At 38.4% G+C, this 14,880-nt stretch overlaps 1 protein-coding gene across 1 annotated transcript; it reads left to right on the top strand.

Annotated features, from left to right (window-relative positions):
- Positions 1-4,574: 4,574 nt before the first annotated feature.
- LOC140150363 (uncharacterized) lies at positions 4,575-14,377 on the top strand. The gene is made up of 3 exons (XM_072172406.1): positions 4,575-4,663; positions 7,752-7,900; positions 10,080-14,377. Exons 2-3 carry the CDS (start codon positions 7,765-7,767, stop codon positions 14,351-14,353), a joined length of 4,410 nt encoding a protein of 1,469 aa, XP_072028507.1. The 5' UTR covers positions 4,575-4,663; positions 7,752-7,764; the 3' UTR covers positions 14,354-14,377.
- The last annotated feature ends 503 nt before the right edge of the window (positions 14,378-14,880 follow it).

Genomic DNA, 14,880 nt, shown 5'->3' on the forward strand with positions numbered 1-14,880 from the left:
CGCCCCTCCAAGCGATGAAAGTCACAATTTTCGTGCACATTTCGGCACACAATCAATTGAAAGAACATTTAAAGACTTTCAACTTCTATTAACCACAATTAATTAGTGGTGGGGGGCGTAATTTTGTTTCTTGCCCCGGTGTTACCAACCCTAGTTATGCCACTGGGAGAAAGCAACTTTTGGCACAAATTTACAGGGCACCTTTTTTTAAATAACACGCTTTAAAAGGCTTAGAGCTTTTAGGAAGACAGTACAGAAATGCAACATTTCCTGCTCACATGGAATGCAAAATGGAGGGGCAAATATTTTTGGCAGGCGGAAGGGGCAAGCAATTTTGGCAGGCCAAAGAGGGCAAGCAATTTCTCTCTTCTGGCTTGCCCACCCCCCCCTCCTTCTACAAGAATTCTTGCCCTATCTGTCGCCCTGCCAAATAGTGCTTTCCCCCCCCCCCCTTTGCACCAGCAGGTGCAATTGATCAGCAGGGGATAATTAGAGGGATTAATGGTTTTGATTTTTATTCCTTTTTCGTAGATAAGTATATAGATTACATACACAAAGGGTATGTAATTCTGTAGTAAGGCCTACTGTCGTTTCATCTTTTCTGTTTCGGGAGGTCTATTGTTCAGAAACGAAAACGCAAGGGATTAAGTAGGATGGTGTGTAAGTTGACTTCATTGTTACGTTTGGGGCATCATGCTTCTCATTTGAAGAGGTAATAATAGGTGCTGTCAATCACACTTATGTCTGTCAATAAAGGTTGGATAAGTCAATTATATGCAACACTGGCGTCTCAAGTGGGCAATCTTACTCATGTCAGTCATTTAACTAGGCAGGATAGGCCTACATCAGGTCCGAACGCAAATTTGGTGTCATTACGGTCCATATTACTATGACATTTAAAAAAAGTACCCCTGCCTCTTCTCCTCTCGCTTTCTTCTCTTTCTAGTCTGTCTGTCTCTCCCCCTCCCCAACTCACCTGTGCCATCTTGTGAATTATGTGGATATCTGAATTATATTGGATGTTGTATTTCCTTTACCCTTCTCCCCCTCTCACTGTTTTAGCAGTAGGCCTATGATCAACGTGGAAAAATCAAAATAAACGGATTAAACTCCTCCCTGCTCTGCTCGCCCCCTCTCTTCTCTCGATCTCCTCTCCTTTCCTCTCCTCTCCTCTCCTCCACCAGATCATCTCCTATCTCATCATCCCCACTCTCTCAAATAATATACATTTAAAATAGATTTGAGTCTGGCAATTTTGCCTGAAGCAATTATCAGATTACCAATTCCAATGAAAGAAATCCTATTAGCTTCACTTCAACGCACTTCTCTGGTGTTGCATATTAGCAAGTTTTAAGGTGTATTTGGGACGAAAGTAATTCCCCGTTTAATCGCTACATAACTATAATATGACCGATTTTTGCGCGATTGCACGAACAAGTATACGTAATTCTTGGCAACACTGATTACTATTGATTAATTTATAGTAATCATGTTAATGTATATTTCTACGCTGGGCTATTTTCACGATCTACTCCCACCTAGGCTGGAGTACCTATACACCCAACGCAAGTCAATTGAAGCCGTACAATTTATCGCGAATTTACTACCGTAAAATTTAGACACTTCTTTTGTCTAGATTAGCATCAACCCTCTCATCTCACTTTTATCATGTCAGAAATTAACATAACTACTCCCAAAACCGAAACAGAAGTTATCTTCGTTCAACTTTTCTGTAGTCAACAAAAGACTAGAATAAAAGGATTGTTCACACGTACCATGCTAACACTTCAAAATAACAATGAGATCCGAAACCGAAACAGAAAAGATAAAATGACGGCTAGTATTTGAACGAGGTTATTGTTACTACATTTGTAATTGTTGTAGTTGTTTTAACTGTATAGGGTGTCTCAAAATGTGTGGTTCAGTACAGATTCACTACCATAGTGCATTTGGTGGAGCATATGAGTGGGCCAGGTAGGATTGAGAATGAACTCTCATGGAAAAACCTGAAACTAATAGAAAAACCTGAAAAGTGTGTGAAATGGAGCAAAAACACCCCCAAAACGACCTGAAAATATATCAAAATTTTTGGATTAATAAATATCTGAATTTAGGTTTAAACCTAAAAATTCTCATGCCTGGTACATTCAGACTTAGCATAGCAGACACAGTATTTTATGCTGAACACTTATTTGGAGAGTTTAAATTGGGATCGGCCTATACAAATTTAATTTGTCAGTGTTGTTTCTTGTTAAATATATATTATGAAGACGCCGTGATGGTGTCGCAAGCTACGTCGCTGCTCAATGGTGACTATGAAAAAGGTAACTTTTTAAGCAAATATATTATAAGGTCAACCATGAACAAAATAAAAGAAAGTAAAAATATGAAAACAAAGATGTGTTTGCGTGCAATTTTTGTTGTAATATTTTGGTGATTCATTTAATACCCTTGACACTGCTGCCATCTTGCATTCAAAGGTTAATTTTCAAGATACAAATGCACAATATAAAATTGTCAGGATCTGCAATCCAGGACAAAATGTGTTGGATCACCCAAAGTGTTTTTGAAGCTTCAAATGACCTCACAGTCACCATGGAATTCACTTATGAAACATGTTGATTTGTATTAACGTAGAGGTTCAACCAATACCTATCCCCAATCCCTCCCCGCCTTCCGCAGTCAATGTTGGATACTTCCACAACATTCGAAACAAAATTCAAGGATTCAACACTTCATAGGGAAAGGGGGATCAGTAATACAAAGTACATGCTAAAGGGACTGTGCAATAAATGTGTACCCCCAGGGTGGTGAATTCTCAAAGTGGTCTGCTAAAATTGCAACCCCTTTTCATGTGCCAATAAACCTTTGCCCTCTTTTGATGTGCCAAAAATCTTTGCCCCCCCTATAATTCACCACCCAAGGTTACACCTCTAATTATTGCACCACCCCTAATTTGGCATGTGCAAAAGGAGGGGAGAGAATTTTGGCACCAAAAGGGGCAGCCCTGATTTTCAGGTCGACACAAAGGGGCATTTTTTGGCACACTGTTTGGAAATTTTATCCTCGGGGGGATTATTATTGATTATTAATTATTGCCCTTAAGTCATTAAAGTTACTAAAAATAGGACAAAAACTGACTAGTGGGGACTACAATTTGCTTTTACCCCATCCCCTCACTCTGAATGATTCTTCTCTTTTCCTTTCTTTTTTTTTCCTTGGGTGTTCACTTTGATTATCCATTGAGTCTCATTAAAAAAAATTGTCTTGTCTAACACAATTTTGAGCTATAATTGGCAGGCATAACTTCTGTGTGCTTGGGGGGGCACCCATTCCTGGAGGCGGTACAACCAATAGCTACGTCACTGCAGCTAGTGACGAATCTTCAAATGTAAAGACATACCGGTATTGGAGAAGATGAATTTTTTTTATTAACATGATTATATAAATATAAAGTTCATTAAAACATGAAATAAATATGATCTGAAATTCTATTGTATAAGTTATTCGGTAGGTCTATGGCTTTCAATACACTAAATTGATTTGCTCTGCACATGCGCATGCACCCTTAGACTGGGGCACCCGATTTACTTTCCCAGGGGGCTGAAGAAAATCCAATTTTGCCGCCCTTCCTCAACAGCCCGAAAAGGGTGCCCCAATTTTTTTTACGGTCGTTTGAAAAGTGAAGAGCAAAAAAAAAAGGATTATAGGCGCTACCGCCCCAAAAGCAACACATTTTGATGTATAGTACAACTTTTTCACATTTTCCGCCCTTTTTTCTTTACTAATTCTTTTTGCCGCCCCTTAATTCTTCTTCCTGTTGCCCCTTCGATTTGGCCGCCCCCTGCTTTGACCCCGGGGGGCTGGCGCCCCCAACCCCAAAAATACATGCATGTTATGTCACTATTTTTCCAATGGGGTACGACAAGGTGTGTACCCTATTTGGGCCCAAAACATGGTGCTTATCCTAAAATCTTAAAAGAAGAAAAAATAAAGTAATACAATTGATGTAATGTAATTGTCCTGCATGTGCATCTTCTTTTTTAGCACATCGAAAAGCACCATGTTTTGGGCCCAAATAGGGTACACACCTTCATTTCGAATCAAAACCAGAACAAAATATACTGTCGTCGAGCCCCCCCTATTTAATAGGCAAATGCTTCCGCCGTCATTGATTCAACTTATCCCGGGTTCAAATCATAAATGGATGGTTTATTAATACTGGGTTGCATAAAGAGCTTCTTTACAAAATAACAACACACATCTTTTGTAGTAGGCCTATATATGTAGGCCTACATTGTAGGTGCAGGTCCCGGGTGCAGGTGTGGAATGGTAGGCTGCTACATTAGGCCTAAAGGGGGGGGGGGTCAAAATAGTTTTGTACCTATAAATATTAGGGGGTCAAAAAAGTTTTAGGTCCATTTAATAAGAGGGGGATCAAAAAAGTTTTGGGTTCACGAAGGGTAGGGGTGGGGGGTAAAAAAATTTAAACATGAAAAAAAAAATTCCAGGCCCCACAGTCATTCTGAACACTCCCTAATTTGGAGACGGGCTTGCTTTAGCATAAGATTGGCAAGCCATCGAATGCAGTTTGTAGATGCAGTTTTTTGTTCAATATTCATGGTAAAAACATGCTTTCGTGAGATTTTCAATAAACAAAACAGTAAGTAGCAGATTTTATGGAAGTTTTGTCTAACTCAAGTACACCCAAATATCGAACAGAAGCTGTGAACATAGAAAATAAACTTACTAAATCCAGTGGGTTTAGTACGGTAAGCTTATTTACTGCATTGTTACAACACAGCACTTGACTTAGTGTAGGTATGAAAGGTAAATTCACATTTGCCATCAAACCACATCATTTTATATATCAAATTACAGCCCTTGAGTAAAGAAAGCCAAAACTGAAAACCGTGTTGGCATAGCACTTTCCGTAGCAAAGTTACATCTTGTCAAAGATTGACTTTCATCAACTTACATGTAAGATTCAGGCAGCTGTAACAAAAACAGCATTTCGGTGGTGTTTCTAAAACAGTGATAGTCTCATGATGATAGCAGCTTTTCTATGTGGAACTGCTGTCAAAATGCCTCTAAAATATGTGCGATTGTCTCATCACCAAAAAAAAATCATATATTTGGGTCAAGTGAAGTACCGTATACTTATAGACAACATATTTATGTAGGTTTCCTTGAGCTAGCTGTTCTTTTAAAATTTCTATGTAAATATTGTGTTTGGGCCCTGGTTTAGGCCATTTTGGCTGACTAGCAAATGTGTTAACTGAGGTTTGCCTCTCATACCTACTTAGTGTATTGTTATATTTGGAACTCCCAGTCGAAACCCCGGTCGGAGCTAGACACAAGCCCATCCCGTCTAAAAGTGGGTTTTCTTATTTCTATAATTGGTAGCCAGTGCCGCCGACAAGGGAGGGTAACCGGGTGTGTTTGTGTTACCCCGGGGTCCTAGGGGGCCCGTAAAAAGTGAAGAAAACATACTTTACTATAGGGCAGTAAAAGCAAAGAAAAGGGACCCCAGGGGCCCGTGAAAGGCAAAAGATACCTTGTAATTGAGGCAGATTTTCTTTGCTTTACTCTACAGGCCAACAAAGGTCTGTTTTCTTGTCCATTGGGCCTAAGGTGTCACTTCTTTGCTTTTAACGGGCCCTCCGAGGTCTTTTTTTTTCTTTTTATGGGTCCATTAAGGTATCTTTTCTTTTCTTATTATGCTTTTTTACATACTCACTAGGTCTCTTTTCTTTCCTTTAATACGGGCCTATGGTATATTTTATTTGCTTTTTACGGGCCCACTACGGTCTCTTCTCTTTTCCTTTACGGGTCCATTATAAGGTCTGTTTTCTTTGCTCTTTTACGGCCCATAAAAAGCAAACAACGGTTCATACTTGGATCATTCTAGCTTCAAATTGGCTTGAATTGGCAAATCTTTTGCACTCCGCGTGGAAGTTGTTAAGAGAAACTTAATCTGGGAGCAAAATGTCACTTTAAAATTGCAAATTTGTGCGCGCTTCTCGCGCATTTATCTTCTTCAATGTTCATATTTGATTATTGGCAGCTAAACATGCCACTTTTGCTCCGCTGCAACATATGTTTAAGGATATTATACCAACCTCCCTCGCCCATGTCATAAAGAAATTTACCCCCCCCCCACACACACAATGAAGTCGTGCACCGTCATGCACTGATTAAAGGGCCCGTGCGTTCACATTGCCCCCGGGCCCGTAATGGCTCTCGGCGGCACTGTTGGTAGCGCATTCATGAGATGCTAATTTCAATTGTGTTAATTTCTGTTGTGACGAACACACATCTATTCAATTCTATTCAATATGCCACTTTTCCTGCCTAGCTAGGTACCATAGTAATCACACAAAGAGCTGTCAAATTAGTAAAATCTCACGCATTATAAAATTAATTGTTTTTAAAAGCAATTGTGTAAGTGAGTCTCTCTCGCAACTATAAATAAAGTAATCGTCGTTTTCTTTACTCTGTTCAAAACGTGACATGTTATGGTTAATAATGAATACCTACTCACTTCTCTGTCCTGCACTTTTTGATCTGCTCTGATCTCATCCCATAAAAAATATTGTGAAACTTTTGATAGTAGTTGTACAATCACCTGCATGTGGTTGTAAACTACGTAAACTACAAACTGTGATTTATCACATGTATACATGGGTAGTTATTGGTTTACACCTGTAACAGATGCAATAATGAAATGGTATGAAATAATGAATGGTCACCTACAAAGTCATGAAAAATTGTGTAAGGCACTTGAAACTTGATTCTGAGTTTAGCGTCCGCCACCCGCGTTTGAGATGTAAAATCTTAAAATAATTCATTATTGTGCAAATTCTACTAAACCGAAAGAAAATTTGTTCTACAAAATTTTTTAACCCCTTTTTTTCCTATTTGAACCCTTCAAAAACTATAGAAAGCCTTGTCAACTATTAGAAGAATTCATCTAAATATTTGAGCATTAAAAATAAACATATTTTTGACCCTTGCTCTATCCAATTATTCAATAGGCCTACCTTTGGGATACCAGGGTAGACTAGAAGAGAACCTAGCCAAAATGTTTTTACCAGATGGACATTGTTTATGTTGTAAATAATTTACCTAGGAGATGCTAAAAGGCCTATTTTTGACAAATTGGTGCCAATAATAATTATTTCATAATGTTCTGCATGATTGTTATTTTTGTATAAATGAGTCAATCCCCCCCCCCCCATTTCCCACTATCCTCAAATGTATACAGAGAGCTTAGAACAAACTGGAGTGAAGAAGACTGGTATACTTTGGAATCAAGATAATTATACTTCTATAAACGTTTATGTGTGTTCGTGACATTATAATTTGGGACTGGCGATACCCAATTAGAATGAACAAAAGCGCATAAGCATTGATAAAAGGCCGCTGATAATGAAATCTTGAAAATAATGAATAATGAATTAGTTGCCTCATTATGAGCTGAAAAAATGAGACGCTAAACTCAACATCAAGTTTCAATAGCCTAACAGGAAACTAGGAAATTGACTTTCATTGGCCTTTGAAAATATGATTTATATTTTAAGGTTTGCAAATTGGGGCCCAAAAATGTTCAAAAAAGGGGGGCAAGTGATTTTTGGCAGGCTCAGAGGGAGGCAAGCATTTTTTGGCATGCTGTTTAGAATTTTTACCCCATCACAATTATTGCACAGCCTAAAAGTCTCTAAAGTACACAAATTATTTTATAAATGCAGGTTGGACTGTAATATGGCTGAGGCACAATATGAAGAGAGTGCCAGAAATCATGGTGATTTGGAGCAGCTGCTTACAATCATAGGGAAGCGTGTGGAGGAAAGAGACAGTCAACAGCATTGGAATCGGGATCAACTCTACACACAATATGGTATGATATTTAGTTATTTACATGTATGCCCGTAAATTGAAGTAATAAGAAAACAATCTTGGTATATGTGACCCGGCAGCACAAACGAGCCGTAAATTCCCTAAATTGTATTCTGAGTTATGGTGTAAAATGTGTACGAAGGTCGTATTCATCGGTCACTTAAGCTGGCGCGACATCTGTCTTATTTGGATAGTCACAACACCAATCAATAATCCTATTATTGAAGTGGATAATAAGCTTCTACCTTAGATGGCTATAGAACTTTTAATAGCTCTGGTCTTTGTTTGCTTTTGCTAAATCCTTTTCAAGTGGTGAGTTATTTGTATAGGTATGCATAACCAACAATTAACAATGAGAGAACCTTCTTAAACCTCGTTGACTTGGGGATGATTTGAAATGACCGCCAATTATGACTGTTTGATATTTATTGCCAGCAATGTGGAAAAGAGACACACATAGAAACGAAAAAAAGCTATAATTTTGTTGAAGGAGCAAAGTTTAACTAACCAAAACTCCGCTTCTGGATATCGTTTGAAGTCAAATGATATACAATTTTTAAGTTTATGATGTTTATTTTTAAACACGAAATAAAACAAAATTGACCGGGGAGAATTTACTGGCTCATTCGCCGTGGACGGTCACATATGGTATCAAATTTCACTGGTAGCAACATGTTTTCAACAGTTCCCAATTATTTGGCCCCACAACATTGTTGTGTGGGCTTATGTTATGGTGTAGATGGTTGATTGTCCCTTGGGGCCACTCATGTTTCACTGACGCGAGTATAGTCCCACCCCATTTTTGGGTGAACATTTTTCAAAATTGGGGGGTGGGACTATACTCTAATTAAAAAATAAAATAAAAACTCTATTAATGATATCAAAATGCATTGGATTTGAATGCATTTTGAAATCATTAATAGAGTATGACATGAATACAAATTATCAATTTTCATATTAAAAATACAAAACATCTTGAATTTTGTTTAATATTTTTTTTTTTTCAACCATGAATGATCCTAGCATTTAGGTTACACCCATCGAATGTGTGTCATCAGCCCTCAGATCGGCCCTCAGACACACACACACAGGCATAGAGTTGTGCTGTAGCATGTTTTGTTGACATTTTTTGTCAATGTTTACATCAATGACAGAAGTACTCCCATAATTGAAAACTCAAATACAAAGGACATCAGTTGGCAATCTTAATGTTATGCAATCAAGTTTACAACACATCAGTCTTACAATGGGCATAAAGTTACTGAGTCATGCCATTCAAGTGGCAATATTGATTACTTCAAGTGGCCTACTGGAGTGACCAGATGTAACCCTGCATGATTTCCATGTTATTTTGCAATAACAAAACCATGTTTTCCTTGATTTTGGTATGAAATTGAGCAAATAGAATTCAATGTCATGTCAATTTGGAGTTATTAAGGGCAACTAAAACTGATGTGAGGTAAGTTTTATCTGTTTGGAATCTGTATTGACTATTCTAAAGGAATTACTGCAATGTAAACAAACTATCTCATGGCCTATATGAACATTGTGTACTGGTTTTCAGTACCCTGTTTTCCATGGGTGACTGTAGGAACCCATGGATTCGATCCGTGTACATTTAGGTCTAGGTCCTGGGACACTCCAAAGCCGAAAAATAAATAACTTAAAAAAGTGGGACTTTACTCGAAGGTGGGACTATACTCGCGTCAGTACGGTACTGTCCATATACATATCCATTTAGGGCCCATCTTACAAACATCATAAGTAGGTAACAAAAACATGCCAAGGGGTGTATTTTATCAAAAACCTGTAAAGGTGGAACCATTCATGCCATTAGGGGTTACCTTTCAGATACAGTCCTGGGGGTTAAACTTAAGACGTTGTTAAGACCATGCATCCGTAACTTTGTGTATTTAATTGTTTAATTGGATGTTGTGTCACATTTTGATGTCTTTAAAAAATAACAATTTTGAAACACCAGCAATATGAATTCATCCAAGGAAAATGGCATAATCCTATACGTCACGCTTGTCCAAAAACACTGAAAGAAATATGGAGTCTTTTGTTGGGTGACTGCTAGTGCTGATAAAATTGTGTAGCTGGTGGTAACTACATGGAAATAAATAATAAACTGTCACTGGTTTTTTTTAATGATTAAATTCTTACACATTATTCACTAGGTACCTCAAGCGACATGCCAAGAGCTACATCACATGAAAGAGAACACCAGGAGTCTGGGCCATCCACAATGCAAAGGGCAGATCATCAAGGAAACAAGCCTTCATCAAATCAAAAGAAATGCAAAGAAAAGAAACCCAAGCCTAGAAATCGTAAGAAGAAGCACCTTGAATCTGACAAGCAAGCATGCCACATATGTAACAAACCATATAAATCGATCAGTTCTTTACGGGAGCATGTAGAAGCTGAGCATGAAGGAAAAAAACATGTTTGTCATATATGTGGACTCACTACCAAGTGGGAAACTAACTTGAAAATTCATCTTCGTAAATTACACAATGTTGGACCGGAGCCATTGAAAAAAGAAATCAGAAGACATTGTGACAAATGTAACATTGTTTTTTCTTCGAACAAGTTATTGTATAAACACCTAACTGATGTGCATAAGATAGCAGAGCCATATACATGTCCTTGCTGCCCAAACACATTTAAGGACATAATGGGCTTAACCCTTCACAAGTTGGAGCATCCAGAGTTTGTGCGTTATCGGTGTAGTGTATGTAACCTACGTTTCAAGACAGAACCTCATTTCAAAACGCACTGTGACAAATTTGAGCATCGGCAGACAACAGCAGATTTGAGAGATTTTGAGGATTTAACCTGTTATAAATGCCAAAAGAAATATCTAAGATATGACATGTTTGACGTACATATTAAGGGTGCTAATACAATTGGCTGCTTTGATGGCAGTATTGTCCCTGAATGTTATCTGTGTAAGATCAAATTTGTTCTTGTGAAAGAGTTAAAGAGACACTATAAGAATGTGCATGAGGTTAAAGTTAAGAAAGAAGCTGGCAGTTTTCATCCACGTAAGTATAGGAAGCCAAAAGAGGTGAAACCAAAGAAAGAGAAGTGCAAAGTTTGCGGGAAAATGGTATCAAGTGATTCGACTACTATGAAGTGGCACCTGCATAATCACGAAGGACGCAAAGATTTCAAATGTGATGTGTGTGGTTATGCCACATCGTTCCCATCTCAACTACGTACACATAGAAAGAAACATTTTGGGGAGAAACGATTTAACTGCGAGGTGTGCCAGGCGGGATTTAATTATAAGCGTGAATATTGTGAACATATGTATACTCACAAAGACACGCCACCACCAAAGTGTAGCGGATGCGGGAAAGTGTTTTATTCAGACTTTATGTATGGCTTTCATCTCTTAAGAGAGTGCAAGGAGTGGAAAATGTTACCAAAAAGTGATGCAAAAGATGAAGAAGCGAAAGTAATTGAGATATACAAAGAGATGAATAAATTACAGATAAGAAAGCGGTATGCTGTAAAGAAGGCAGAACTCAATGGAGAAGTGTTTAATGAAGAAGAGTTCCAACGTAAACACAAAGAAAAAATGCAAAGAAAAATTGCCAACAAAACATGTGTGAGAAAGTCAAGAGCGAAAAAAGGTGCCACAACGGTGGAAACTGAACAAACAAATGCTGATGGTAATGGTTGCCAACAAATGCAGAGTAATAATGATAGAATAGACGAAGGTGGTAATAGGCAACTGGGAAAACGAGAAAAGAAAAAAACAGATGAAGATGGTAGCAGACAACTGGGAGAACAGGAAAGGAAGAAAACAGATGAAGATGGTAGCAGACAACTGGGAGAACAGGAAAGGAAGAAAACTGATGAAGATGGTAGCAGACAACTGGGAGAACAGGAAAGGAAGAAAACTGATGAAGATGGTAGCAGACAACTGGGAGAACAGGAAAGGAAGAAAACAGATGAAGATGGTAGCAGACAACCGGGAGAACAGGAAAGGAAGAAAACTGATGAAGATGGTAGCAGACAACTGGGAGAACAGGAAAGGAAGAAAACTGATGAAGATGGTAGCAGACAACCGGGAGAACAGGAAAGGAAGAAAACAGATGAAGATGGTAGCAGACAACCGGGAGAACAGGAAAGGAAGAAAACAGATGAAGATGGTAGCAGACAACCGGGAGAACAAGAAACACAGAAAACGGATGAAGATAGAAGCAGGCAACCGGGAGAACAGGAAAGGAAGAAAACAGATGAAGATGGTAGTAAGCAACCAGGAGAACAAGAAAGGAAGAAAACTGATGAAGATAGTAGCAGACAACCGGGAGAACAAGAAACACAGAAAACGGATGAAGATAGAAGCAGGCAACCGGGAGAACAGGAAAGGAAGAAAACTGATGAAGATGGTAGTAAGCAACCAGGAGAACAAGAAAGGAAGAAAACTGATGAAGATAGTAGCAGACAACCGGGAGAACAAGAAACACAGAAAACGGATGAAGATAGAAGCAGGCAACCGGGAGAACAGGAAAGGAAGAAAACTGATGAAGATGGTGGCAAGCAACCAGGAGAGCAGGAAAGGAAGAAAACTGAAAGTGAAAATGTTTGTATTGGTGTCATGCCAGAAGATGAAACGGAGAAAGAGAGTGTGGAAGTTGGTAAAAATTCTGTGTGTGAAAAAAGGAAAAACCAAGGGAAAATATCAACTGGTAAAATAGGTGGAAAGAAATCAAGCTTGAAAGGAATTGTTTCTGGTGCAGATAAAAAGTCTTCATCTGCTTCAAGAGGACATGCTGGTAATGCAAAAAAGAGAAAACAACGTGGAAATAGTCTTGGTAAAAAAAGAAGTCAAAGTGCATGGTTATGTGATGACCCAAGTGAGGATGAAGATAGTGACTGCCAAACAAGTGAGGATGATGCAGATAGTGACTGGCAAACAAGTGAGGATGAAGATATTGCCTGGCAAATGAAAGGAGTGAAAAATAAGAAATTTACAGGTGGTAACCCAAAGAAAAAGCGCGCAAGTGTCAGGCTTATTAAGAGGAAAGATAGGAGCTCTGATCTAATGCAAAATGAGCATCAAAGAGTGGAAGATGGTGATGATAGTGACTGGCAACCAACAGAAAGGGAAAGCAAAGATGTGGAAAGACTGCAGCTTAGGAGTGTACGTAATACAGTGGACACCATGGAAATAGAAATGTATGAGGAGGTAGAAGAGGAAGATAATGAAGTTGACAAAGATGATGAAAGCATAGTACATAGTAAGAATGTACGTAAGATAGTGAAGATCTTAAAATGGCAAATGTTTAAAGAGGCAGAAAAAGAAGATGATGGAGAGGACACAAGTAGCAGTGATGGCAATGTGAGTGATGTTACCAATTGGAAACATACGCTAAGAGATGGTGAGTGGATGGATAATGAGTTTGATGGTAATGACAGCATTGAGAGAGATGGTGAGAATGGGTGGAAACCTACTGAAAGTGATGAGGAATGGATGTTGGATGACAGAGAAAGGTATGCCAAGAATGATGGCCAGGGGATGAGGAAAACACAACATGAAGAGGTTTGTGTAAAAGAGGAGCCAGAGAGTGATTTGACAGATACAGAAAGTAACGCTCATAATTATGAGGGAAACATGCATCTTAGGAGGAGTGCAAGAAAGAGAGCAAAGACAATGAGGATGCAATATTATGAAGGGGACGAGAGTGATGAAGAAAATGTGGTTCAGGTCAAGAAGAAGAAGAAAATGCCAAGTTATGAAGAGGTGCGTGTAAAAGAGGAGCCAGAGAGTGATTGGGAAGGTACAGAAAGTGATGCTTATAATTATGAGGGAAACAACCAACGTAGGAAGAGTGTACGGAAAAAAGTAAAAACAACGAGGATGCAAAATTATGAAAAAGAAACCAGAATTACGAAGACAGATACTGGGCCTAACAGTATGTGTAAGAAAGTGAAGAAGAAAATGCCAACTTACCATGACAGTGATTGGGACGCTTCAGAAATTGATGCTCATAATTATAAGGGAAACCAGCATCATAGGAAGAGTGTGTGCAAGAGAATGAAAACAATGAGGATGCAAAATGTACTCGATGCCGACAGAAGTACATGGGAAATACTGAGCTATATGACAAATGTTATGGATTCAATTTTGAAACAAAACCCAAAAGTAATGTTGGTGAAGCTTCCAGAGTCACTTCAATCAGTCACGATTGGAGGGGCAAGTGTTGATAATGATTATGTGGACGTTATGTGGAACACACAGCCATGTAGTGAAACTTCAGGGCATTCAGAGACAAGTATTGATACTCCTAATAATACAACTATAATTCCTCAGACTCCAATTGTTCAGAATTCAAGCATGGGCATGCATAATGATCGGTTGGGAGGAGAGTCAGGAGATACATGTAGAGATGATAATGAAATTGAACAAGATATCTTTGATGTCATTGAGTTTGCGTAAATCATGCAACTTACCGGGGCAACTTACTCATAACAAATTTATTCATGAATGAGATATGTCACTTAAAAGATCATATTTGTATGTGATGTTCCTCAAAATAGTTAAACTACATTCTAAGTTTCCACTTTCTTGGCTTAATGGGTTTAATTTGACTGCTAATATAATGGACCATTCCTATAATTGACTCTTTCCTGCTCTTGATCCTGTTCTGAACATTAATATCATGTACAGTATTGAAACATATTGAAAGCAAGGACAAGCAAAAAAAAAACAAGGTGTATGTCAGACTGCAAAGTTCATTGGGGCAAGTTGGCAAAAAAATGTCATATGCCATGTACATGTACTGTATCTCAGTATCTCTTCAAGCTAAAAATGGCAGTACTCATGTAGTTTTATGTTGATTTTGTAAAATCATCTTTATGTTTTTGCATCTTGGCATCATTAAAATGAAGATCAATTTACTTTATAGTTTTACTCGTGACCTAAAATTGTTAGAGAAAACTGCTATAATTTCAAATATTACCAAA

The sequence above is a fragment of the Amphiura filiformis genome, chromosome 1 (genome assembly GCF_039555335.1).
Source record: "Amphiura filiformis chromosome 1, Afil_fr2py, whole genome shotgun sequence".
Classification (NCBI taxonomy): Eukaryota; Metazoa; Echinodermata; class Ophiuroidea; order Amphilepidida; family Amphiuridae; genus Amphiura; species Amphiura filiformis.